Below are 24,299 nucleotides of genomic sequence, written 5' to 3'. Positions count from 1 at the left end.
AGGAGCCTGTGTTGCTTCTTTTGCAATAAGAATTCTTTATTTACCCTATGTGATCTTACAGTTTTTTTCTAAATGCATTGTGAGTAAGGGTTGCTGAGCTTCAGAGGCAATTAACTGTCTTCCGTTTCTACATGTTTTTATCTGGTAATGACCACCGTTGGCTAATGTATTTATTTATTTATTTTTGTCTACTTCTAGGGTTTCGTTTTTGCACTGAATGTAGCCAGGACGGATCCTTGTGGGCTTTGGCAGCCCTTGGAAACCGTCAAAGGTAAAAAAGAAATAATAATAATAAAAATCCAAAGTTCAATATTGCATCCTTGAAAGTTGGAGGTGAGAAGAACACTCTCCTATACTAGTTTTTTAACCGCTTTTAAAGTATATTGCTATTGTCATGTATTTTCTAGTGTGTTATTTCCTGTGGCTTTGCATGTGAAGGTTTTTCTGTAACTGCCTGATGGGATTTGTGTTCGTCAGCTACATTTGATGTGTGTGGTGGTTTTCTTTGAAAATGAATTAATTTCTGATGAGATTTTAAAGTCACTGGATTCTGTAAGTAATCAGTTCCTATAAGCAATGAAGTTAGATTGAAGCTTTGTTTTTCTTCTGGATGCTCTTGCTTTCGTCTCAGTACCTCTCAATTCTCATTTAAAATGACAAAAACTGTTCTGTTCTTTTTCCATATGTTAAATTTTGTATTGCTTTTGTACAGTCATAACAAACCCCATGTAATGTGTGAAACTAGCAATTTAATCTAATATGGTTAGATCATCTATTAAAAATAAACACTTCTGTGCCTGCATACCTAGGTAAAGACTAATGGTTGCAATGATGTGTCAAGGTGATGGTGTTAGTCTCATTTAAGATACAATTCATTCCAGTACTGCCTTGTTTGAACTGTCTTTTTTCCAAGTATGGCATGTATACAAGATCACCATCTTTTGAAGAGCACTTATGTGTCTGTTTTGCTTTGTGTTCTTGAGAGAGTTTAGGATCTACCCTCAGTTTCTGCTTACTTTCTGTAATGGTGACAGTTTGCACAGCTTTGCTCTTCTTTGAGGGTTTTCCTGTTGGCCATATCTGATTCAGACTTTGCAATTCATAGGAACCACAATCGGTTTTACATCAAAAAGTGCTTCTTTTGCAGCTGCTGCCTTCAGAAGCTTGAAATTATTCTTTCCTCTATATCAAATGAAGGGCACTGTTTTCCTCTTCAGTCTGTATTTGACGTTTGCTGGCAATCAGAAGAAAAAGTGTTGAAAGACCCATTTATTAGATAAAGTGCTTAGTTCCAATAATGCCTTTTTGGTGACCAGCAAATTTGAAGACACGTGGATTCCAGCTCTCTCCTGCTAATAAGGGTTTTATGCTTCTGAATGACAGACCTTTCTATTTGGGGAACAGTCAGCCTTAGGAAGTAGAAGTACCTTGTTCACTGGTATTACTCGTCAGGGCTTTTTGAGGATATCGTAGTTCGGCTGAGGTTTTATTCGCTGGAATATGCCAGAATGCAGTAGTGAGGAGCTAGGTGCTCTGCACTGTTGTGGTTACACTGAATTTATGACTGGTAGCTGCATCCATCATCCTGATACCACTGAAAAAATTCTGCACATCTTTGCTGCAGAAAGAGATGAAACACAAACAGGATGAAACATGAGACTGATTTGGCCATATTACATTACGGTAGGAAAATACTGTCTTAGGCATTAAATTTCATAAGAATTACAGTTCTTCTATTAGTGAGTATTTTTATCTTTGAGAATATGAGATTAAATTTGAAAGAGTTAAATAAAAACTAATTAACTTCAGATGTGCGTCTGCTAGGTTGTATGTTGGCATACCTGTACCATTTGTCAGACTTCCCCTGGAGTCCTTTTCACTCAGGCTGCAGTTGGTTAATTTTTCCAGAAGACCTCAGATGAAGCTGGGGGGCCTCAGTCCTATTTGAGGTAGTTTTGGTGGATGTATGCAAGAGTGGAAGAAGAGGATTATCATACTCTGACCTTTTCCAAGAGTGACTTTGTTAATAGGTGTCAGATCTGAAAGTCTGAACGGACTGTCTATAAACTTTGTCATTTTATCTCCAGGGAAGGTGGTCCATCTAATGTTGGAAGTAACTAATTTAATACGTGGGACTTTGGAAGCTGTAGGGCTCATTTAGTTGGGCTCCTTTCCAATCCTGTAGGACCCTAGTACAAATTCTGATTGCCTGTCTATCCTCTTTGTACAAAATAAGCTACCCAGTGTGTGATCTTTAGCCCTCTTCTCGGAAGCTTAAGAGGCTTGTCACTGCCAACAACATGGAATAATTATGTTGGTTCTTCATATGCTGGCAGTAGGCAGTCACTTTCTTGGCTGAGAAGTCATCCTTAGTTTAATGACTATTACAAAAGTCTGTCAGAGATGTTTTTTCATGGATTCAGGAATCCCCAGATGCCTGCTTTGGGCAATAAGAAAGATGGAAATGCAGCGTTCTTGTGCCAGTGGCTATATGAATCCTTCCTTTCATAGGGAATTGAAGAAAGTATGTAAAAATGTATTGAATTGGACTCAGAGTTTGTTGCCTGATACTTTGTCTCCTGAAAAAAGCCAAAAGCAAGTGTCATGGGGAAAACTAAAACTACAACAAAAGGATAGTGCTTAGCAAAAGCTTCCTCTTGCAATAACTCCTGCTGTCTGTGGCTTAAGGTCTTCTTATACCAGCTGTGAGGGTTTATTTTTTTTAAGTGGATTTACTCCCCCGCCCCTTGTGAATTTTTCTAGTAAATTGGGGCCTTTTTAAACTTCCAGCTTCTTGCCATTCCATGTGAGTGAGTTCACACTTACTGAGCATGGTATGAAATAATACAGTCTGTTTTGAACATCAAAGCTGGTAAAACGTGAATTGTGGGGCAAGTGAAAAGTGAGTGAATCATCTCTTTCTTTCCTTCTCCATTGCACTCCTTCCTGTTTCTCACTCCATTCTCTGAGCTTCAAATTGTTCTAGTGTATTTAGTCTGTCCTCAGTGGGAGAGTTTGCTTATCTTTGTTCTTGTACACTTTCTGTTTATTTTTTATGTTCTGCTGATTTCTTGGGAGATCTCAGAAGATAAACACAGCAGTTTTTTCAGAGGTTCATATTTAAGTTCGTCTAGCACTCTTAATGCAGCGACCAGTCCTCACAGTGGTCTTGTTTTGACCTGACCTTGCTTGATTTTACAAACTTTTCTGTTGTGCTTCTGGATGAAAGAAACCAAAACCATTTTGGCTCTTGGACCACAGCGTGTCTGCCTACCGGCCTGTGGCACTTCCCAGTTACTCGAATCCGACATTGCAAAGTCACACTAAGAAAGGCCCTGCCCCTGCGGCGCTGAGGTTGGGTTGGATGCAGAGCGTGGTCGAGTACCATGGACAGGGCCTGCTCGGCGCCTCTGCCCGAGCCCCTGCGGCGGGACAGGCAGCTCGCCTGCGGGGAGACGCTCGTCTGGGCCACGAAGCTCTTGGTGTCCGTGCCTGATACACGTCTCGCTTACCTCTCGGTACTTAAGAATTTTGCTTATATGCAACAAGCAGAGTATCTTAGCCTGCCTCTGTCACCCCCACGATTGTAACATCCCCACATTGTGTCCTCATCAGTTTCATTTGTTTCATGCTAGAAGGGAATTTGCTGATCACATACATACTTTGTGCTTAGGGTGTTCACCGCTAATAGAGCGTAACCCCAAATTCCTTTAGGAGTGTTTCGTATGGCATTTCACTTGAGGTGCTTCTCCTTTTGTTTACTTAATCTCTGTGTTAACATGATAAACTCCAGTCTTGTGTGTTAATCTTCCTCAGTGCCATGCAGTAGGGACAGGGTTGAAGTTTAGGTTCATCTCCAGTTAATCCTGTATGAATCGATCGTGCGGCCTCTCCAATTTTACAGCAAAATTCCAGTAAGGAGGTGAAAGCTGAACACGTTTCAAGGGCATCATTTTGTGTTATGCTAGAAATAATTGTTTTGTCGCACTGTTTGTGGAGTTAACTTCCATGCAATGGAGTAGGATGTGAAGGAGACAAAATAATACATCCTCGTATATTGCTAGCTAGTATAACTCTTTCAGCATCTGTCAGGTCTCAATCAGCTTCTTTTATACGCTTCAGAAAGTCTTGTCTGAATATTTGAGGTGTTTTTTGACAAACATGATATATTTGATTTGTTAGGTCAAATCTTGGGTTTGAGAAAGATCAGTATATTCACTCGAAGTCATGGTATTGATTCTATGGCCTGTTAATCTCTAGTTTATGAACTCTTCAGCAAGTGTTTTCTTAATTGCGAGTATTATATCTATTTTGCCCTGTGCTAGCATGTGAAGATAAAGGATGAGATGGAGCACTGCATATCAGTGACAATGCTACTAAAATGGAATTTCATGTGAGGTAATGCCCATTTGTATCTATGAAGTCTTGAGGTAATGCCCATTTGTATCTATGAAGTCTGCACTGGTAAAATCTGTGTGACTATGCTATTGAGTGGTAACGTTCTTTATAGAGAAGTCTGAACCTTTTGGTTACATCTACAAAAGAGCTAGGTTCTTTGTAGATACTGAATATTCTTGCTTAATAGTTCAGAGGTTCAACATTCGCTGAAAAGGGAAATAAAGTTTTTGTGACTAAAGCTATGATGATAGTAGTAGTAGTAAAGTTTTTCTGAGGTTCTTCACACCCACACCTCACACAGAGAATTGGGTGAGAGTTCTGCTTTATCCTCTTTCCTCTTAACCCAGAGAAGGAAATTGCTGTAAGTCTGAAAAATGCTGCTGCTTTGCGTGAGACTCTCTGATATTACTGAACATAACCAGCAGTTTGTTGATTATAAGGCATGATGAGCTGTATGCAACATTTTGTGGCTTCGGGCCCTTTGTAGAATATTCTTCATTCCTTGTGACAACTTAATAGCCATGAAAGATGTTGTCTACCTATGCATGACATAACAGAAGGCATTGGCAGTGCATTGGCAGCCTTACCTTATGAACAGGCTCTAACTTTGAAACAGAAGAGGTACAAATGGAGATGACAAATTTCCAAGCCTTCTCATTTTGACCTCATTTCAATTTGCACTCCCAAAGTTTCCAGGCTTGGAATTGCTGCAGTAAAGGATGACAGAAGAGTCAGTCGCTCCGTATCTGAGGTGCAGATATGATGTGGAGAGACTTCAAATGGCATTTAAATGCTGGCACAGCTGGGGAGATGAGCATCTTGAGAGGGACAGTTGTTAAAGGCCAACGGCAATTTGCTTCATAGTTTTAAACTTGGTGTGAGCCCTTTCCTTGCACAGAACTGGAATACGATGGATCTGCTGATAGCAGAAGTTTTGCCTTCTTGACTCAGAGATTCCTTGCTGAATTTATGCTCTCTTACACCTGAAAGATGGCTTATTCTCTGGTGTCAAAGACATTCTAATCTTTGTAGACTCCCTGACTGTATTGCATGTGTCCATAAGTTAAATTTTTAAGATTGGAATTTGCGATGTTGACTTTGTTCAGTTGGAACTGCACACACTGTGTCTACCAAATTTAAAAAGTTACTACGTAGTGCTGAATACTAGAAACTCCGGGAGCTGTTGGCCTGGGTTAAATTGGAAATAGTGAGCTAAAGCTGAATGGCTTTATCTGTTCCCTGAACCATTTAGAGTCTAGAATATATTTATTGCTAAAATGAAGTCAAAGAAAAATTTCCCAAAATAAGAAGTCAGAGGATGGCTGGCAGTCATAACAGTTTTTCAGACTAATAACCTTCAGATTATCTGTAAGCTGAATCTGCGATGCTTATATTAGCACAAAAGCTATTTTCTAGTAAGAAAGATTTGCTCAGCTCTAGTCTCTGTGATTATTCCTTGCTGACCATAGCTTTATTCAGTAAACACGATGAATACATAAAATACTCAGCAATGACATATTTGAACATTAAAAAGAAAGCAGTTTCCTGCTAGGTGCTTTTTTCTCTTCATTAAGTAGAATTATATTTTATCCTGAGTAGCAGATGCCGTACTTGTTTGTGCAAAACATAAATTCAGTGAATACATGCAGAACGTGAACATTAAAGGTCGTAGCCTAGAGTCATTATTTATGTGCACTGCAATCTTGCACTGTTAAAGGAACCAAAATCATTCTTTTAAAATATATCTTTCTTTTTATCTTTTAGGCAGTATTTTGCATTTCTGCAGAGCTTTGCACAGATCCTGTTCCCATGCAAACTGATGAGGGAGAAATACTGGAGGAAGGCAGTCCCAAGGTCAGTGAGGTAAACACCGCTGTATTTTGAAGGAACAAGAGCTTGCTTGGCTGAAACGGGGAATACATGGAGTGAACGCTGACTACTGGTGGTATTTTTAATAAATACCTGCATGCAAATAAATAATTTGTATGACCCTGGAGACATTTAAAAATAACATTTTAAAGGCTTTTAGGAACATGGGCTTTTTTGTAGCCTGATACGGATTGAAAAGTGTGTCTGAGTTAGGGCACTACCAGGAAGGAAAGAAGAAACTCTTGAAAAGAAGTACTAACTTTGATTGTGTTCTGTTTGTTAGAACTGGAAGAGCTTGTCAAGGTTTTTGTCCTTCCCACCTGCTCTTTCAACTAACTTAAAGAATTAGGCATGTGAGCCCTTAGGTGCAGGTATCAGTGTTTGTGGATTACTGACTGATTGCTTCTCATTTCCTTGCACTTGCCAGCATGTGTTTTGTTGTGAGACTGGATAGGGTGTTGCTTGCAAAGGTATCTATGATACTAGACATACCTTGTAGAGACAAGAGGCTGTTAAGTGTGCTGTTGAATATCGTGTTGGTTGTGTCCTGCTTTTTGCTACTTCCTGAAGATGCAGGTATTGAATCATGAATTACTTTGGTTTGCATAATGTCATAGTGATTATCTTATTCTTCAATGGGTTTATAAATGTATTTTATGGTCCTATCTCAACAAGTGAGTGTTAACTTTGCAACTAATCTGTTGTAAAATCCAGCTCCTAACTTTCATGAAGGTCCAAATCATTGTTAGCTTGCTTGTAGTTTTCTGTTAACCTACTGAGCAGCTGAAAAAGGAAATAACTGGAGGACTTACCATTTGTCATTATCGGGCTGTAGTTTTCTGAGAGATGCTCTCATGGTTTTATGCTCTAATAGAACGGAAGATTGTTTGAGCTCTAGTCATCATCCTAGGAGGTGATTAATTATGGAAACAATTTGGTGATTGTCCTATATGTACTTTAGGAACTGTGTTAATTTTAAATGGCTTTGAAGGAAGATCAGGAAGATCAGGAACTGACAAAGGAAAACATATCAGTGGATGTACCTGCATCCCCCCAGATGATTGAATGCTTCTCTCAACAAGGATGTGATTACACAGATCAGTGGGGGATATTGATGAGAGGAAACATCATAGTGTAATTAATTACCACTATTAATAGCGTGGACAATGGTGCTTGCTTTTCATCAAACAGAACTAGTGTGTGTGTGGGCATATGTATTTGTGTATATACACCCAGGTCCGTGTGTGTATATATGGATACGTAGCTTTTTTTTTCTTCTTGTGTGGCAGGAAATAGATTGGAGTAACTCTCTTATGAAAATTACTCTTTTCCTTCAATTAAAAACATGCTTTTCTCTGGCATGCTTAATTCTGGGTGTAATGGCAAAGATTATAATATTTATCCCACCATCAGGTGTTCCAAAAATGTACAGAGCTTAAATTCCAAACCAAATCTTTTAAACTAAGTGCATATGTAGTATTGCGTGAAATGATTATCATTTGGAGAAGGTAGGAGACTTGGAATTAGAGCTATATAGAATCAGTATATTTTAAGCAAAACATTCTGATGACTACATCTAGTTCTTCTCCTCATCCCGTGATGTACAGGACTACTCACCAAAGTGTATCGCCCAGTGTTTCTTTAGTCTCTAAATGATTATCTTCTCTTTCTTGGTCTTGAGAGAGTGCAATAGCTATAACAGTTGAAAGGTTTGTCCCAGAAAAACTTAGGCAATGTCTATTTCACTATATTGTCTTGTATCATTAAATTATATACTTCATTTAAAAATGTTTACATGATCTAACGAGCCATTTTCATAAAGATAGTTTTCTAAGAGATTTTTAAAAACTTCAGTAATGCAGTTGAGTTTCTTTCTTTGTGTCAGGACTATTTTTCTTCTCTTCTTCAGACAGACATGAATTTTTGGGAGGAATTAGTTTTGTGCTTCAAAGACATTAATATAATTACCTATCATTCATATTTTATTTGGATCTTTCATTTTTCCTCTTTTATCCATTCCAAAACATTAAGCTGCAAATAAAGCCCAAGTATATGATTATTTTGTTACATTTATTGTTCAGATCAGTGGATCTTCTATGCTTTTTTCCAGGTGTTTATACCCATATTTAGGTAGTAGGGATCCTTTTGGATCCTTACATTCTGTTCTCAAAATCTCCTAACTTATCTATTCTTTTGCCTTCACAAGAAAATCATTTTTTGAGCCTGTAAAAGATATCTACAAAAGTCATCATCTTCTAGCATTTTATTTCCTATGAGCATTCAAGGAGGAGTTGGAACATTGGGTGTATTAGCAGCTCCTTTGAAGCTCTTCTCTTAAACATTGTAGAATTTCAGCCTGCAGCTCATAGGTCGTATTATGAGATTATTTGCTGCTGATTAAGCACGTTCAAGCTACCTCAGTGACAATACGTTTGATGATATCATATATGAGGTCAGGTTAAGGCACCATTCTTAGCCTTTGTTCTGGATAATTCATTTCTAGCCAAAAACAGATTTGTGCAAGTGATACAAAGAATGAAATTACTGTTTGTGGTGATTCATAGCATCTTTTATTGGCTCCACCAGAATAATTATAATGAAAAAGCAGGCAAGATTTCTCTCTTGAAATTATTTCTTCCATTTTTTGGGGGCTTCAGCAGCAGTAGTAAAGCTATTGTTGCAAAAGATGGAAGAAAAGATTATAGAATTTGTTTTTACACCTTTTTGTTTATATCTTGTCACATAAGATCTTATATTTTTACATAAGGTCGAAATGAAAAGCCACTTCGTGTTCAAAAGGCAAAGGCCTACATGTTGGAATGCCTTGCTGTCAGCTACACTTAATGTGTTTCTCTCCAGTAGGAAACGGTCTTGCTGTGATTATGCTTGACACTCTTTTTGCTTTTCAGAATGCAGGATGCTCAGGGGTCTGGTAGGTATTTCCCCACTGTTCAGAATTTCTGTCCTATTGTTGTTAGAGGTAAGCCTGAATGAAGTATTCAGGGGTGTCAGGGTCATCTTGACAAAATTCTCCTTCACTAAGGTAAGATGAACATCAGAATAGAGGGGTCTGTGTACTGCAAGAATTATGGTGCCAGTCTTAAAATAGTTTTAAACGTTATATGTGGCGACTCAGTGTCATACAGCGGGGACAGAAAGATAACCTACACTTTATTCCTTGTGTACTGGCTTGGTCAAGATCAAGCCTTGAGCTGAGAAGATTTACTTCTGCTTCTGAAAAAGAAAAGAACGTGCTTTGTGTAGAGCTGGGCAGGTCACTTTGAAGATCAAATACATCTGTGCTTCAAGCTAACATTACATGAAATACGATTAGAAAATGTAGTCCCTGCTGTCAGGCATCATGATGAGTGGTGGTCTTGCTTGACTCCAGTTGGCCTGGCAGTATTGCTGAAGAAGTTGAACTTCACACTTGCCTTTGCTCTTCTTGAAATGAATGACAGAAATCCAGTAGCAACTTCTCTGCAATTAAGCTTAAAGAAGGTCATTGGTGGGCTCAGTCCTAACTTTTTCTTAATGTTTGTTTTCCACACTGTATTAGTGTATGCATTTTAAATTCTTTTTGCTATTTATACTATTATATTACTATTTATACTACTCATGCGGTTTCTAGTGGTACACTGAGTGATACTGTATTGGTTGAGTTATGCTGTTCCCCTTTTCAATTTTGCATACTTAGGAAGTTTCTGCACCTTTTTTGGGGGAGTATCCTTTTGTCATTTGTTCTTTCCAGAGTTGCTTTCCAGCAAAGAGTGGGTTCCCTCCACACCACCCCCACTGTACCACTGTAGGCCTGTTTGGGAGAACCCTACTGTGTTGGTAGCTTTGTTGCCTTTTTTTTTTTGTCTAAACTGGTTCCATTGTTTGATCTCACAGTTTCTTCCTTGTTGTCAGACTGTCAGAAAACACACTTTCTGTTAGCATGACATCAACATGGTGAAGACAGCAGGCAGCTGTCAATAGCACCCGTCTGATCCCGATAATCAGATAATATTGGTGCCACAGAGAGGGAGAAGAACGTGTACAAATGTAAGCTTTTTCTAATGTGCTTAGTTTTTAAAAAGGTAGTTATTTTTGGCAGATGTAGAAGCCGCATTTGACAGGGAATATTGGGTCTGTTTTATCCATGTGATCTGCAGGTAAATATCATACAGCAATCTATCTTTCACTTTATAACAAGTGGTGTGGGGGAGTCTGGTTTTCGTCTTTTCAGGATCTTCCCCCCCCCCCCCCCCCCCCCCATCTCCCCTTTCGCTTTTTTAATACAAAGTTTTTATATAGAACCCAACAACCTCTAATACTCTTCGGGTTATGATTTTTTTCTAATTATGTTTTATGGTAGTTGATTTGCAATATTCGATTATTCAGCTTTTTCCATTAACAGCATTGGTACTCTTGGTACTCTGAAGATGTCAACAAGCTCTGAGCTTCTTGTTTGTGGCTGATTTCTTTCCAGCTGCTTTCATCCATCTGTTAAGGATTATTGCACAGACAACACTTCAACTTCATTTCTTAGTTGTTCCTTTACTGTAAAATATTGCAGGAGGCAGCTAAAAGTTTATGCCTGTTTGGGAATATTTCTAGATTTCTTTCAATATTGGTCAAGGTTTTGAGCTTATGTTGCAAATGTCTTTCTCAAAAAATGGGATTGAAATTTTCATGTCAAATGGAGTAAAATTTCTCCCCTCCCACCCTTGATGTTCCTCATCTTGCAAACCAAAAGCCTATGAATTTGCAGGGAAGAAAGGACGTTGACCTACATAATAGATAAAAAGGTATTTATAAATTCATTTATGAGGTTTTTATTCAATGTTGTGTACGAGAGAGGAAAAAAATAGTTAATTCTGCCCACCTGATCCTTTATATGATGAAAATCTAGGTACTCAAAGCTTTGCTGAAAAATGCGACTCCACAGTGTCCATAATAACGTGCTTTACTCCTGATAGGTGCAGGGAAAGGGGAAAGAAACATTTTGCACTGTATGCGGTATGTACATTTTTTTGAAATTTTCATCAGTATTTATAAAAAAAAAAGCATAGAAGCAATTGTTGAACTGAACAGTAGTCTAGAAATTAGGCTACATTTCAATACTCTGTGGTGGCTGTTAATCATTGTTTTATTTCAAGGTGCCCACCTGTTCGTATCTGTCAGTGTGAATCTTCCCCTTGCGTTATGGCCTGCCTGTTCTCATTTTCCTTGCCTCTTGGTTTCTAATTGTGAGCCAGCATTTTCCTTCTGTTTAAATCACTTCAGTATCCTGGTGGTGGTGGCTCTGCTTGTTTTATCCAGAGGCAATCACACAGAGGTGATGAAAAGGTTAAAAAGTACACAACGCTTACTCAAGGATCTAAGCTGTTGAGACTAAGGAAATTTAAGCCTGCCAGAATAGCGTTTGTATTTGATCTGATAAATTACGTGTTTTGATATTTATAAACAGAAGCTTAAAATTCAGAAGGAAGTGTTGTTAGGAGAAAGAAATGCCAGTTGTGAGGAGGTGCCCATTCAAAAAAAAAGAAAAGTTTCACTAGCTGTGTTTATGAGTAGCCTATGCTCAGTTTTTGATAGTCGATGCTACTTGATGTAGACAATAGTGCAAAAGTTAGGCTGGTGTCTTTGCTTTTACAGTTAACATAGTAAGAAGAAAATCATGTTTGGGTAGTTAACACTGTGTCCAAAACCTCGACGCCTGTATCTCTGGGCCTTATAGTACTACTGTTCAGTGATACAGTAATGAGTTTCTATTCAGATGGCACTAAATAATTTAAAACATTCAAGCTGAAGGCCTATACAGTGATGAAATGAACAAAATGCTTTGTCATTGTAATTAAAAAAAGCTGTTTCTGTTTTCCAGTGTAGTACTGCCCTCTGATATATGGTGCTTAAAGGCGTGATGGTTTCTCTTGCAGAATGAATCCCTGCTACTCTTGAAAATTTTGGCTTATTACAAAGAGGTGTACTTTCAACCTACAGGAGGTGTACTCTGGAGCTGTAGGAGTCTAAAGTCTTTGTATAAAATATCTTGTAAAGTCTTTTGGAACTAGAGTTCTGCCTCTTGGAAGTTCTGCCTAGCAAGCACATACCTTAAGCTTCTCCAGAAGGGCAGCAGTTTAAGAACAGTTCTGAGCACAAAGGTAGTTTTTCACAAAATAAACTAATGTTCTCTTCTTCATGCTCTGCTAGCTTCATCTTTCTAGCCTGAAAATGGTAAAACTTCTTAGTAGAGCAATTTCAAAACCAAAATCTTTGCATATTGTGGATTTAAAAATTATTAATCTCTGAATGAAGAGTGGACTTGGTTTAAATCTCAGGTTAATAAAGTTGTCCTTTCATTTAGTGTCGTATTCCTAAAACTTGTAAAAATGTTACAACAGATTCCTCTTGTTTTAAAGAGAAATTAACATAATCTGTTAAGGGGAGTATAAATTTGTTTTTCACTTTTTCTCTTGAACTTTAACGCTGTGGCCAACAAATGAACCTAATAACGCTTTTATAGGAAACACTACATAGGTGGACCTTTCTACAGCTGGGGGGGGGGGGGGGGAAACCTGCTTGTCAGTTTCTAATTTTGATTGTTGAAATTTCAAGGCACTGTAGCAAAGAACTATCAATCACAATGCATTAGCAGGGTCCACTGGCATTACAGAACAGCAATTATGAACAAGGTAAAGTTGTTGAGGAATTTACAAAAAAGAACATGTAATTAGACAGTGCTACTTGAACTATTTTAGGAATGCTGTTCAGAGCTTGAATGCTTGGGCATTCTTAAAGGAATTCAGTATGAAGTGCAAGATTTTGTCAGTTGGCTCTATTGTTTTCTACAAGGGCAAGATGGGTTACTCATTTGAAACCTATTTACCCATAGTGAAGAGTAAGATTGCTAAAATATAGATATCAAGACTGAAAGATGACTCCCTCTATTTTCTTTCCTCTGTATACCCTGAAGTGTTTGTAAGGTACAAAAAGGAAGGTTAATACAATGAGGTATTTCCTTTCTCTTGGCAAATACCATCATCTGCCAAATTCACTTTGCAATACGTAAGGACTGCTGCTAGATGGTCCTTTGATGCAGCCTTTTCGTATGTAGGTTCATGTGGAGGATATGTAATGGCCTGGAATATCATTGCAGTGAACAGGTGCAAATCTGATTTCTAGACAAAAAGATACTTCAGTCTCAAATAAGATTCAGTTTAAACTCACCATGTCCTTTATCCTAAAGGTTCTTTCTTTTTCGTAAATTTTTTTTCAATAATGTTTGCTTGGCTAATAGCATCTCTTCAGATGAATACAGCAGATTGTAAAACAGACAAAAAAGCTTTAAAAAAAATGCTTTAAAAAGGAAAGAAAAAAAGGCAGTTCTGCATTTGAGAGCTATCATGGTATAGTCCCTCTGTGATTTTCGGGGTGGAGATGGTCAGGGCCATTGCTTTGTAGCTTTGCTTGGAAAGTGTCTCTTTTCATGCAGGTGCGCTATTGGCACCCAATTTGAGGGCTGACCACCACCTTTTCAGAATACTGACCTTTGATCTCTTTCCCTTCAGTATTGGCTTTACAAAGGCGTTGGCAGTGGTTGCAGTCCCTATCAATATGACATGTTAGAGATCCTTTATAATCAGCCACTTAAAAATCATAGAATCATAGAATGGCTTGGGTTGGAAGGGACCTTAAAGATCATTTAATTCCTACCCACTGCCGTGGGCAGGGATACCTCCCATCAGATCAGGTTGCCCAGGGCCTCATCTAACCTGGCCGTGGACACCTCCAGGGATAGGGCATCCACAGTCTCTCCGGGCAACCTGTGCCGGTGCCTCACCACCCTCTGAGCAAAGAATTTCCTCATAATTTCTAATCTAAATCCCCTCTTTTAGTTTAAAATCATTCCCCTCATCCTGTCAATATCTGATTGAGCAAAGAGTTGCTCCCCGTTCTTTTTGTAAGTCCATTTCAAGTTCTGAAAGGTTGCAATGAGTTCCCCCTCAAGCTTTCTCTTCTGTAGGCTGAACAGCCCCAGCTCTCAGCATTTCTTCTTAGGAGAGGTGCTCCAGCCCTCTGATCATCTTTGTGGCTCTCCTTTGGACTCGCTCTAACAGTTCCACATTGTTCTTTTGCTGGGGGCCCCATACCTGCATGCAGTGCTCCAGGTAGGGCCTCACAAGGGCAGAGGAGAGGGGGGACAATCACCTCCCTCCACCTGCTGGTCAGGCCTCTTTTGATGCAGCCCAGGATGCAGTTGGCCTTCTGGGCTGCAAGCTTACACTGCTGGCTCATGTTGAGCATTTCATCCACCAGAAGCCCTGAGTCCTTCTCTGTAGGGCTGCTCTCAGTGAGTTCTTTACCCAGTCTGTACTCATGTCCAGTATTGATCCGGCCCAGGTGCAGCACCTTGCACTTGGACTTGTTGAACCTCATTAGGTTCCTGTGGGCCCACTTCTCAAGCTTGTCCAGGTCCCTTTGGATGGCATCCCTTCCTTCTGGGTATCGACTGTACCACTCAGCTTGGTGTCATCTGCAAACTTGCTGAGGGTGCACTCAATCCCACTGTCGATGTCATTTGTAAAGATATTCAACAGTACCGGTCCCAGCACAGACCCCTGAGGTACACCACTCGTCACTGGCTTCCACTTGGACATGGAGCCATTGACCACCACTCTCTGGGTGCAACCTTCAAGCCAACTCCTTATCCACTGAATGGGTCACCCATCAAATCCATATGTCTCCAATTTGGAGACCAGGATGTCATGTGGGACCATGTCAAAGGCCTTGCAGAAGTCCAGGTAGATGACATTTGACATTGGTTGGTCTTCCTCTGTCAACTGATGCAGTCACTCCATCATAGAAAGCCACCAGGTTGGTCAGGCACGATTAACCCTTGTTGAAGCCATGTTGGCTGTCCCAGATCACCTCTTTGTCTTGCACTGATAAATGTTTTCAATCCTACTGTCTTCTGGCAAGCTGAGGGGAATAGGTGTTTGAGGAGAAATTTGAGCCATGGGCAGTAAAAGCTTTTGCTTACCCTTGGAATATCTGTATCGTTGGTAGTCTTAGAATCATAGAATATCCTGAGTTGGAAGGGACCCATAAGGATCATCAAGTCCAACTCCTGGGTTGGTCTTGGGTTGATTCATCAGAAAGTGTAAAAACTGAGTGGTCTTGCTGACCTCATCTATTTGCAAGATCCTAAATGGGCAATTTCATTTTCACTGGGTGAACTAGATGGTGTAAATTTATTTTAGTTCCTAGAACTCTTTTTTCCCCTCTCATTGCCTGTGGAAGAAATGGAGATGTGGTTTGTGGAGAAGACCTTTCTTTTCTTCTTGCAGCTAAAAATAGTTGTGATGGTCTTCATCATTACAGTAGACTGAAGAGTGTATGGACAGCTAAAGACACGTGTACTCTGCAAAGGCATTGTGCAATGTCAGTTCCCCTGAGGGTAAAAGCAACATTAAAAGCATGTCAACATTTCCTGTCACTGGTTTTAAGTCAACTCAGTCAGACGTTTGGATGGTAGACAAGACAGTGTATTATGAAGAAGGGAGAATGTGATAGCTGTCTACAGATGCAGTAAGCCTATGTGGAATTACATTTCTAAGAAATTTTATAGAAGTACTCATATCGATAAAATCATATCAGTAGGTTTCAGCAGGTACAGAGCTTCCATGTGTGATTCCTACACAAATAACTCCATTAACATTTGAGTTTTTATTTGAGGTCGTTTTTTTTTTTCCTTTTTTTTTTGGACAGTGGTCAGAAGTGAACGTCTGTGAAGAGGCTGAAAGCAGGGTGAGCGTATGCTGAGAGAAGGCTCCCAGCCTCCTGTTGGTTACTCAGGGACTTTCTGGGCCAGTAGCGGTTTGTGTGTTTACAATCCACACAATGACTTCGCCTCCTGTGAACACAGAAAAGAAAGTCAGTTCTTTCTTTTCTTTCCTGTCAGATCAGATCTCTTGGGGCTGACTGACTTCAGCACCTCTTTGCCTGGGTTATGTCACTTTCGGTGAGTCCTAACAAACAGCAGAAAGCAGTGTTTGTGGCACGGGGAAGGTGACTTAATGCGTGGTGCAAAAGTGTAATTTAGTTCCCAGTAATTGTGATTATCACCTGCTTTCTCAATCCATTAAAAATTCTTTGTGCCAGTTGTCCTTTTGTGGTAAGGTGCCATCTAACTTTCCAAATCTAAGGGGAAGAAAGCAGTTAACTTGTTTTCTTTCTTCTCTGTCAGGGCGGTTAACAATGTGTATATTAAAATATCAGCCACTTACAGATGTCACTTTAAACCGCTATAACTTGTTCATGTGTGTCTGCACCATAAATAGTAAATTAACTATAAACTGAGTCGCCTAAATACAGTCATCAGGCAGCCTACAAGTGGCTGTTCGAAGTAGTGGGGGAGAGTGAATTGGTCAAGGGCTTTGAAGTCAGACTTTCCCCTAAATCTTTGCAAAGTATGAAAGATTTTTTCCAGAGTTGCAGCAGTTAGCTAGAATTCATGTCTTGTGAAATGCAAGTAGTCTTTATCTGAGGAATAATACAGATAGTTAAATAAAATACATGAATTACTTGTGACTTATTAAATCCAGATTTTTCTGGGATCCATATTACATATGTACAGAAACATAAAGGGATGGAGTCCATTGTCAGCCGTGGCACAGGACACAGAGAGCACTTCTGCTTATATTCAGAAAACTATGCATTTTGAGTCTGAGATCGCTGAACTATTATTCAAAGCTGTCTTAGCTTCAAAGGTGAAGATTTCAAAAGTCATTCTGTCATACCACAACTTGGGCGACATAAAGGAACCTCTCTGGGGGCTGAAAGTATTACCAGAACAGTATCTCTTGCTGCAAGCAGTTGGGTAGCTCAGAGTGCCTCCAGACCAAGATTCAAGTGAATTACTGTATATATTGAGGAGTTGTTGTTCTTCAAATACTTTGCAGCTAAGTAATACCTTTATTTAATTAAAAATAATGATCTGATCTTGTCTATACAGTAGGAAATGTTGCTGGGCTTCTGACCTTTTTAGTCTTTCCGATGTGTGTGACTCTTGTCATTATATTCATAAAGCTGTTTGTTTTAAGCTTAGCAGGGAGTTCTTGTTAAGCTGCTGGGTATTTCATAGGATATTAGATAATAAAAGCATCTCAAAAGTTAACTTAGAAAATAGGACATAGCTTATTTCTGGAAGTACAGATGATTAGTTGGAGTTGGTGGTAGAAGAAACATTCCTAGTCTTTTAACCGCTACTGCAGATTTGGTGCTTAAGTGAAACATAAATTACATATTCTGAGTTACATAACTTTGCTATTCTTAATGATTTATTGAGCTGCTGTTGATAATCTGTACCGTTGCTCTGTAAGGGTGATGCATGCTTGGTATATGTTACCATGCTGGCATTTATAGTTATTGTAAAACTTCCCTGAGTCAGGAATTAAAGTACCATTAGGCTGCAGATACCAAACATAGGTGTTAGATTAGTGATTTTTAAAAAGTAATTATACGAGTGTTAAGTGTGTTAGTATTCAAAAGAATAGCCTGTGCCTTGCAGGGAGTGCTGAATGTGATTATCATCTATCAGTAAAATTACATTAGTAAGTTTTCACTTCTCTTTTTACTAACAGGAAAACCAGTTAAGGCTGTGTGATGGTAATAACATTGAAAGGCTCAATCTAGATGCTGATGAGAAACTTCGAGAAACTAGTGAGTAGGCTAGGAGATAGTTGACATCTTGTGTCAGTATTTTGTTGAATAATGGGGCTGTGTTTTGCCACAAAAGAAGTGTGGGGGTAGAAATAGGTTCAAGTAAAAATTGAGTAACATTGCAACGCTGTGCAATACTGCAAAAACCTCAGAGGGTCCAAAAATTCAGGTAACTTTTCCTGTGCATCTTCTCCGTAAGGTTTTCCTGTACATAGTTCAGGAAAATGCTTTGCTTTCTCACTTTAGGAAAAGGAAGGTTAGGGACTGTTTTTTTTTTTTAAAACTTGTATATAGTGATTCAAACTTTTTTGAGTGTTTTCATCTGTGCTGAAATTAAGGTTTAATCTCAAAAGTAAATTTTGGGACTAATTGTTGCTATTCTTTGCACATTTTGAGATGCTAGCTAGCTCAACAGCTATTCGTTCTTAAAAGAAGATATTAAAGTGTTTGCAGCTAAATTGCACGGATTTTAATAAAGGAAGGTAAATTTAAAGGTTAATTAAACACATTTTTATCTGTTGGTAACGAGTAAATTTAACCTTCACTGAGTTTGTCCAAAATGCTTACATGAAGCCAGGCAGAGAGGTGACTCAGCTCTGCTTTCACTTGTAGTAGTGATTATGTTTCTGTTACACCTGGGATTGTCTCTGTTTGATATTTCCGACAAGTTCTTCTAACTGCTCAGCATTTGTAGAGCTTCCTCAGTTGCTAGCTGCAGTGACTGGTGACTAATTGTTTGGATTTTAACGAAGTATTAGCGAGACAAAAGAAAAGCTGATGGCCTACTTATGGTTGCTCTGTTGCAGCTGATGAGTGGGAAGGTGCACTGGTCTAAAAGTAAGTAGTTGTGATGAAGCACCAAATGTATCATTCTTAAACTGGACCTGCCCTAGGCTGTGTTGAAATTAACAGTTAAATTTAAGCATGGGAAGTAAAATGCCACAATCTGCAGACAGCAGCTTTTGACCTTGGCTGTTCCTCAGTGAAGGAAATCTAGTTATATGCTGGATAAGGTTTTCTGTTCATCCGCTGGAGATGCTAGTAAGTGACCATTCTTATGAGACTTCATCTCCTGTTTATTCAGGTGGCTGACTAGTCTTTTTATTAATAATAATTAAAAAAAAAAAAGTCATGAGAGTGACCTATTGAATGAGTGGAAAAAGATAGTGATAGTAGCTGTCGCATCAAGCTGCATTAGTATGTTTTTATGGCTGGTGAAGGAAAAAGACAAAATACTGATTAAAATGTGTAGCTTTTCATAACAAGTCTAGGATTTCTTACAAAGAAATCTTCCCTATTTCTTGGGAAGGTATTTGGTTTCTCTTATGCTCAGTTCAGTTTTGGTGGGCTAGGATATTTAATGAAGTTGTTGCATCTTGTTAGGAAAGTGTGCTTTCTGAAATCAGCATTCAGAAAAGATGAGAGTTTTGGTGTAGAAACTTTATGACCCTTCAAAATATGTCAAGCTTGACTTTATCTAGGAACTCCAGATTAGGTACACTCATTAATCAAATCCATTAGGGTTTCACTGAAGATCTTTTTGAAAGAATTGTATATAAAACTGATAGCAGCTGCTGCACTGCTTGGAGGGGGGGGGTGTGAGTACTAATTTTGTTATGTCTAAGATCCTTCTGGTATATCTCATTCTTCAGAAACTAAGTGTTGAGGTATTTAATCGTGAATAGCTTTTGAAACTTACAAAAATACAAATTGTTTTATGTATTTAGAACACTCAATATATTTTTGTCAAAATGTGGAAATACAGATGCTTGGATTTTAAAGGGGGAAAAAAAAGCTTTGAAATAAAAATTAAAAAAAAATAATAATTTGACAACTTGTGGTTCCTTTTTTAATAGATGCAGGTTTTCTATTGACTTCCCCCCTGCTGTTTAAGGGTCTATTTCTGGTTCCTGCTTCCAGCTGCCAGAATCTTGAAGCCTTTACCACCAGTTGCCAGGAGAAACAGGTGTGGAGTGCGCTTTCTCTGATTCTTGGAACCCATGGCTCCCCCTGCAGTCCTTTTAAGAGAAACTAACGTGCCTAAGACCCTCAGCCATTCCAGCTTTTCTCCTTTCCTTGGGAAAAATGCACTAGGTACAAGAGTTTTGTCTTACCTTGAACCTTCCACACCATTTCTACGTATTCAGGATAACTTCATCTCCTGTCTATTGTGTAAGTCAAGAGACTGAAGACTTTGAATACTCCTTTTGAGAATGCTTGCGGTTTACTGGATCTGATGTGGTTGCTGTGTATTGCTGAAACATAGTGGGGAGTCTGGACTCCTGCTTCCTTAAAAAGAAGGCGAAAAGACTGCCGGACATGATCTCATGATGATAGATTGAAGAGAAGCTGAGAGACTTTTTGGGGGAAGAAATGTCCATAGACATTTTTTAAAGAACTGTGGTTGGGGAGAAAAAAATATTTCAAGCTAATTTTGGCTGTTAAGCGCTGTTCCTCTTTTCAGTTCATCCACAGGTAGTCACTTAATCAAAACTTTAAATACCGTATTCTCATCCTTTCTGCAAGGGGGTGCTACTGTTGTCATTGGGAAAATGAGACCTAAAAATTTTATATGCTTTTTAATTTCAAAAATAAATCTGGTGAATAAATTAGCTAGGCCCTAAGAAGTAATTTAAAAAATATGTAAGTAATGTCCATGGAATGTTCTTTGGTCAGTTTGTTCATTAATTTTGTTTTCAGAAGGCAGTTTGTCAGAGGCGTCTCTTTAAATTAAGATGAACTACTTGGTAAAGCACTTTACACTTTCAAATGTCAGGGAAAGCTGAAAATGCATAATCTGACTTTCTAAGCTTATTCTAGGATTTTTAGAACGCTAAATCATGTAGCCTTTTCTGACAAAAAAAATAATCAAAATTTGAAAGTGAAAACACATATCACTGATCATGAAATAATATTTACCATATGCAGATAAGTGAGAAAATTAGAGGCAGAGTTCTGCAAAAAGAAGCTGTGCTGGATCAGACCTATGGAATAGCCTTGCACAGAGAATCATCGAATGGTTTGGGTTGGAAGGGGCCTTCAAAGATCACTTAGTCCAACCCCTTTGCCGTGGGCAGGGACATCTTTCACTACATCCAGTTGCTCAAAGCCCTGTCCCTTTGAGTTTGTAAAAATGATCTTGTCAGAAACAGAAAAGCTTGTGTTGCTCATGTTTTGTAATGCTCTAGTACACAAATACATAATTATCTTTATATAGACAGACATATAAAAGCATACATTCTACAAGGACTTGCAAAATTCAGTGTTGCGAGCCATGTTTGTACAACAGTAAATTATTTGTCAGTTTATTAATTAGTATATTTTACAATTAATTGTGTATCTTACGTTGCTCTTTGAGTAGGTTAGGTTTTATTTATGTTGTGGTAGTGAAGGAGGGACATGTTACAACATTGTCAGACTATTTCCTTGTGTATGCATCAGTCATATGTTGTCTTGTGTTAAGGGAGATCTGAAGCCCAAACACTGGGCTTTATTCATGTAAAATCTGTTCTCTGCCTCGGACCTTTCTTTATTCTGACCTCTCAGTCTTACAGGATTGTAGGAGGTTTCTAAGCCTGCAGTAGCTGCTTGCTACCCGTAGGCAGTAATCTAAAAAAGGACATACTATGGACCTGCTACAGTCATTGCTGAAGAGTAATACGGGAAGAAATATGGAATAGTTTAGTTTTTCTCTTTTTTGGTGGTTTTGTTTTTGGATTTTTTTTGATTACTTAACTACTTCCGAAGACTTTTCTTAGACCTTTCCATACTGGAGTGCTGACTCCTTCTGGGTTGGTAACTTAGTAGTGTTTTCTTCTTTCTATTACCTCTCAACATCAAACTGTTCTTGTGTTCATAAGATCCACCAGGAAATTCAGATTGGAAGGGACTTCAGGAGGGCTCTAGTTTAACTTCCTGATCAAAGCAGGGTCAGCTGTGAGGTCAGACCAGCTTCCAAGGGATTTTATGTAATCTGGCCTTGAAAACCTTGAAACATGGAGACTGCAGAACTTCTCTGGAGAACCTCTTCCACTTCTTGACTGTCTTCATGGTGAAGACAAGTCTTCTCGTATCCGGTCTGGACTTCTCTTGTTCCAACTTCTGCTTGTTCCCCCAGGCCCACTGCAGTGAGCCTGGCTCCTTGCTGACGTCCTTGTAGGTGCAGGCGGGTTGCTGTTAGGTCTCCCCGAAGCTGTCCTTGAGCTGAACAAGCCCATATCCCTCAGCTTCTCCTCACAGGGCAAATGCTGCAGCCCCTGAGCATCTTGCTGGTCTCTGCTGCAGACGCTGGTCCACTTCATGGATGTGTTTCTTGTGTTTTCTTGGGGGGCCGAAAACTAGGTGCATTATTCCAGATATGGTCTACTGAGCACTGAGTAGAGGGAATAATCAGTTCCTTCATCTACTGGCAAGGCTTTTACCAATAAAGCCTGGGGTACTGTTGGCTTCTCCTGTCAGGGCATGCTGCTGGCTCATGATCCAGTTACCATCTGCCAAGGCCTTTTCCACAGAGCTGCTTCCTAGCCAGTCATTCCCCAGCCTGTGTCATTGGCAGGGCCCCTCAGGTGTGGGGCTTTGCAGTTGTCCTTTCTGAATTCATAGTTCCTCTAGGTCCGTTCCTCTAGCCTGTCTAGGTCTCTCTGAACGGCAGCCCTGCCCTGGGAATGTTGACTGGACCTGTCCACCCTAGTTGGCATTATCTTAAAAACTCAAGCAGAGTACACCGTATTGGTCCTTCAAGCCACTGATGAAGATGTTCAATGGACAAGTTCTAGGACAGACCCATGCAGCATCCCATGTTTTAACAGCATCCAGGTAGCGTGCAACCATTAACTATTACCCCGAGACTGACCACCCAGCTGTTTTCTTACCAGTCCAGTTGTTCATTCTAGTTCCCTGATACTCAATTTCTTAAAGTGCCCATGTCTTGAGGAATTCCATTGTGTTTTTTTTTGCAGTGAAAACCTAAAAATTAATCTTTATTTTGTGAATTCAACGGTTTCCACATTCATGATTTTTTTCTCGATCTGTGACTAATTTTCTTTGTGAACTGCTTGAGAAACTTTGCCATTGCCTTTCTCTAAGTTACAAGAAGCTTAGCTCTTTTTCTTCTTTCTTCCTTTTTTTTTTTTTTTTAATAATGTAGGTTTTAGTCATTTCAGATAGTTTTACCTGCTGTCTGAAGTGAAGTAAACTGATTAACATTTTGGTAGATTAGTTTTTTTTAAAGTTGCTTTGAGACAGATTGTGTCTAGACCTACGAGAATGTTATTTTTAACCCAGGGTATTTGTAGTTCTTGTTTGCTTACTCTTCCTCTTTATAATGGTAATTTAGATAGATATGCATACTAGATAACAATGTGCCTGAAGAGCTATGCCACTAGCATTTAAAATTCATAGTAAAGCAGCAGTTTTATTGACAACACTTTGGCAATTGCCTTGTCTTGGTGACCTACTAGATGTTCCAGTTCTCATCCAGATTTCTTGTTTATGATCTAATAAAATAAATTCCCATTCCTTTCCAAATTTTTGTTGGTTTAAAAGTCTTTCTAGTTTTATACTTGATCTTTTACAATCTCTCCTCTTCTACAGCTTCATTAAACTGAATTTCTATTTTATATGGGAATCTTGTTAGTTTAGCATTATACATGCTGTATGCAATTCTTCTTTACTCGCAAACGTATTTCATATTTTCTTCCTGGTACTAGCCACAAACTGTTCCTTTGCTTACCATTCCTGTGAATTGTGCTTGTCTCACACCAGCAAGAGGCTTTCCTCAACCCACCTAACACAGAGTAAACAAGCTAAAATTTAGGTTGTATAGGAGTAACCCTTAAACATTTACTCTCACTCAATAGAACCATGTTGTTTTATGATGTGGCCACAAATCTGTAGCTATTTTACCAGTTGTCCTACTTTTTTTTTTTTTTTTAATCATCTACAACAATACAATTAGTGGAATACCTTTCCCTTCCACCTGGCAGTTTGAGTGCAGATGCTAGAGCTCCTGAGAAGCAGACGTAGACCGAAGTACAAACAGATTTTAATGTGTTTGATATGGTGAGGCTAAATGTGTAAAAGTGCGAGTTGCTCAGGGAATGGAAATGCAAAATTTTTTTGCTTTCAAACTTTTGCTTTTAAATAAAATACTGTTTTGACTCTGGATCACATTGGGTACATGCTCAAAAATGTGAAATTACCTCATATACTTACTTGATTGACTCTGTCTTCTGGATCTCATTACCAGCTTATAGCCTCTCAGTATGTTTGTGATTTTGCTTAGGGCTGTGTCCGCACAGGCAAATAACATTATTTCAGTTAGC

General features: G+C 39.0%; 1 protein-coding gene across 26 annotated transcripts in view; it reads left to right on the top strand.

The window, feature by feature from the left end:
• The window catches only part of TNRC6B (trinucleotide repeat containing adaptor 6B), a 145,293-nt gene that overhangs the window by 16,576 nt on the left and 104,418 nt on the right, over positions 1-24,299 (top strand). For 12 of the 26 annotated variants that reach the window (XM_066995966.1, XM_066995974.1, XM_066995960.1 and 9 more), the window contains exon 2: positions 6,163-6,261. In XM_066995966.1, the coding sequence (XP_066852067.1) occupies positions 6,163-6,261 (99 nt within the window). Of the gene's footprint in view, positions 1-198; positions 272-4,325; positions 4,399-6,162; positions 6,262-24,299 lie in introns of those variants that run through there. The other 14 variants (XM_066995944.1, XM_066995984.1, XM_066995977.1 and 11 more) reach the window with 6 other exon arrangements.

Source organism: Anser cygnoides, chromosome 1 (genome assembly GCF_040182565.1).
Source record: "Anser cygnoides isolate HZ-2024a breed goose chromosome 1, Taihu_goose_T2T_genome, whole genome shotgun sequence".
Taxonomy (NCBI): domain Eukaryota; kingdom Metazoa; phylum Chordata; class Aves; order Anseriformes; family Anatidae; genus Anser; species Anser cygnoides.
The sequence above is the reverse complement of the archived record's forward strand: the minus strand, read 5'-3'. Positions and strand labels throughout refer to the sequence as shown.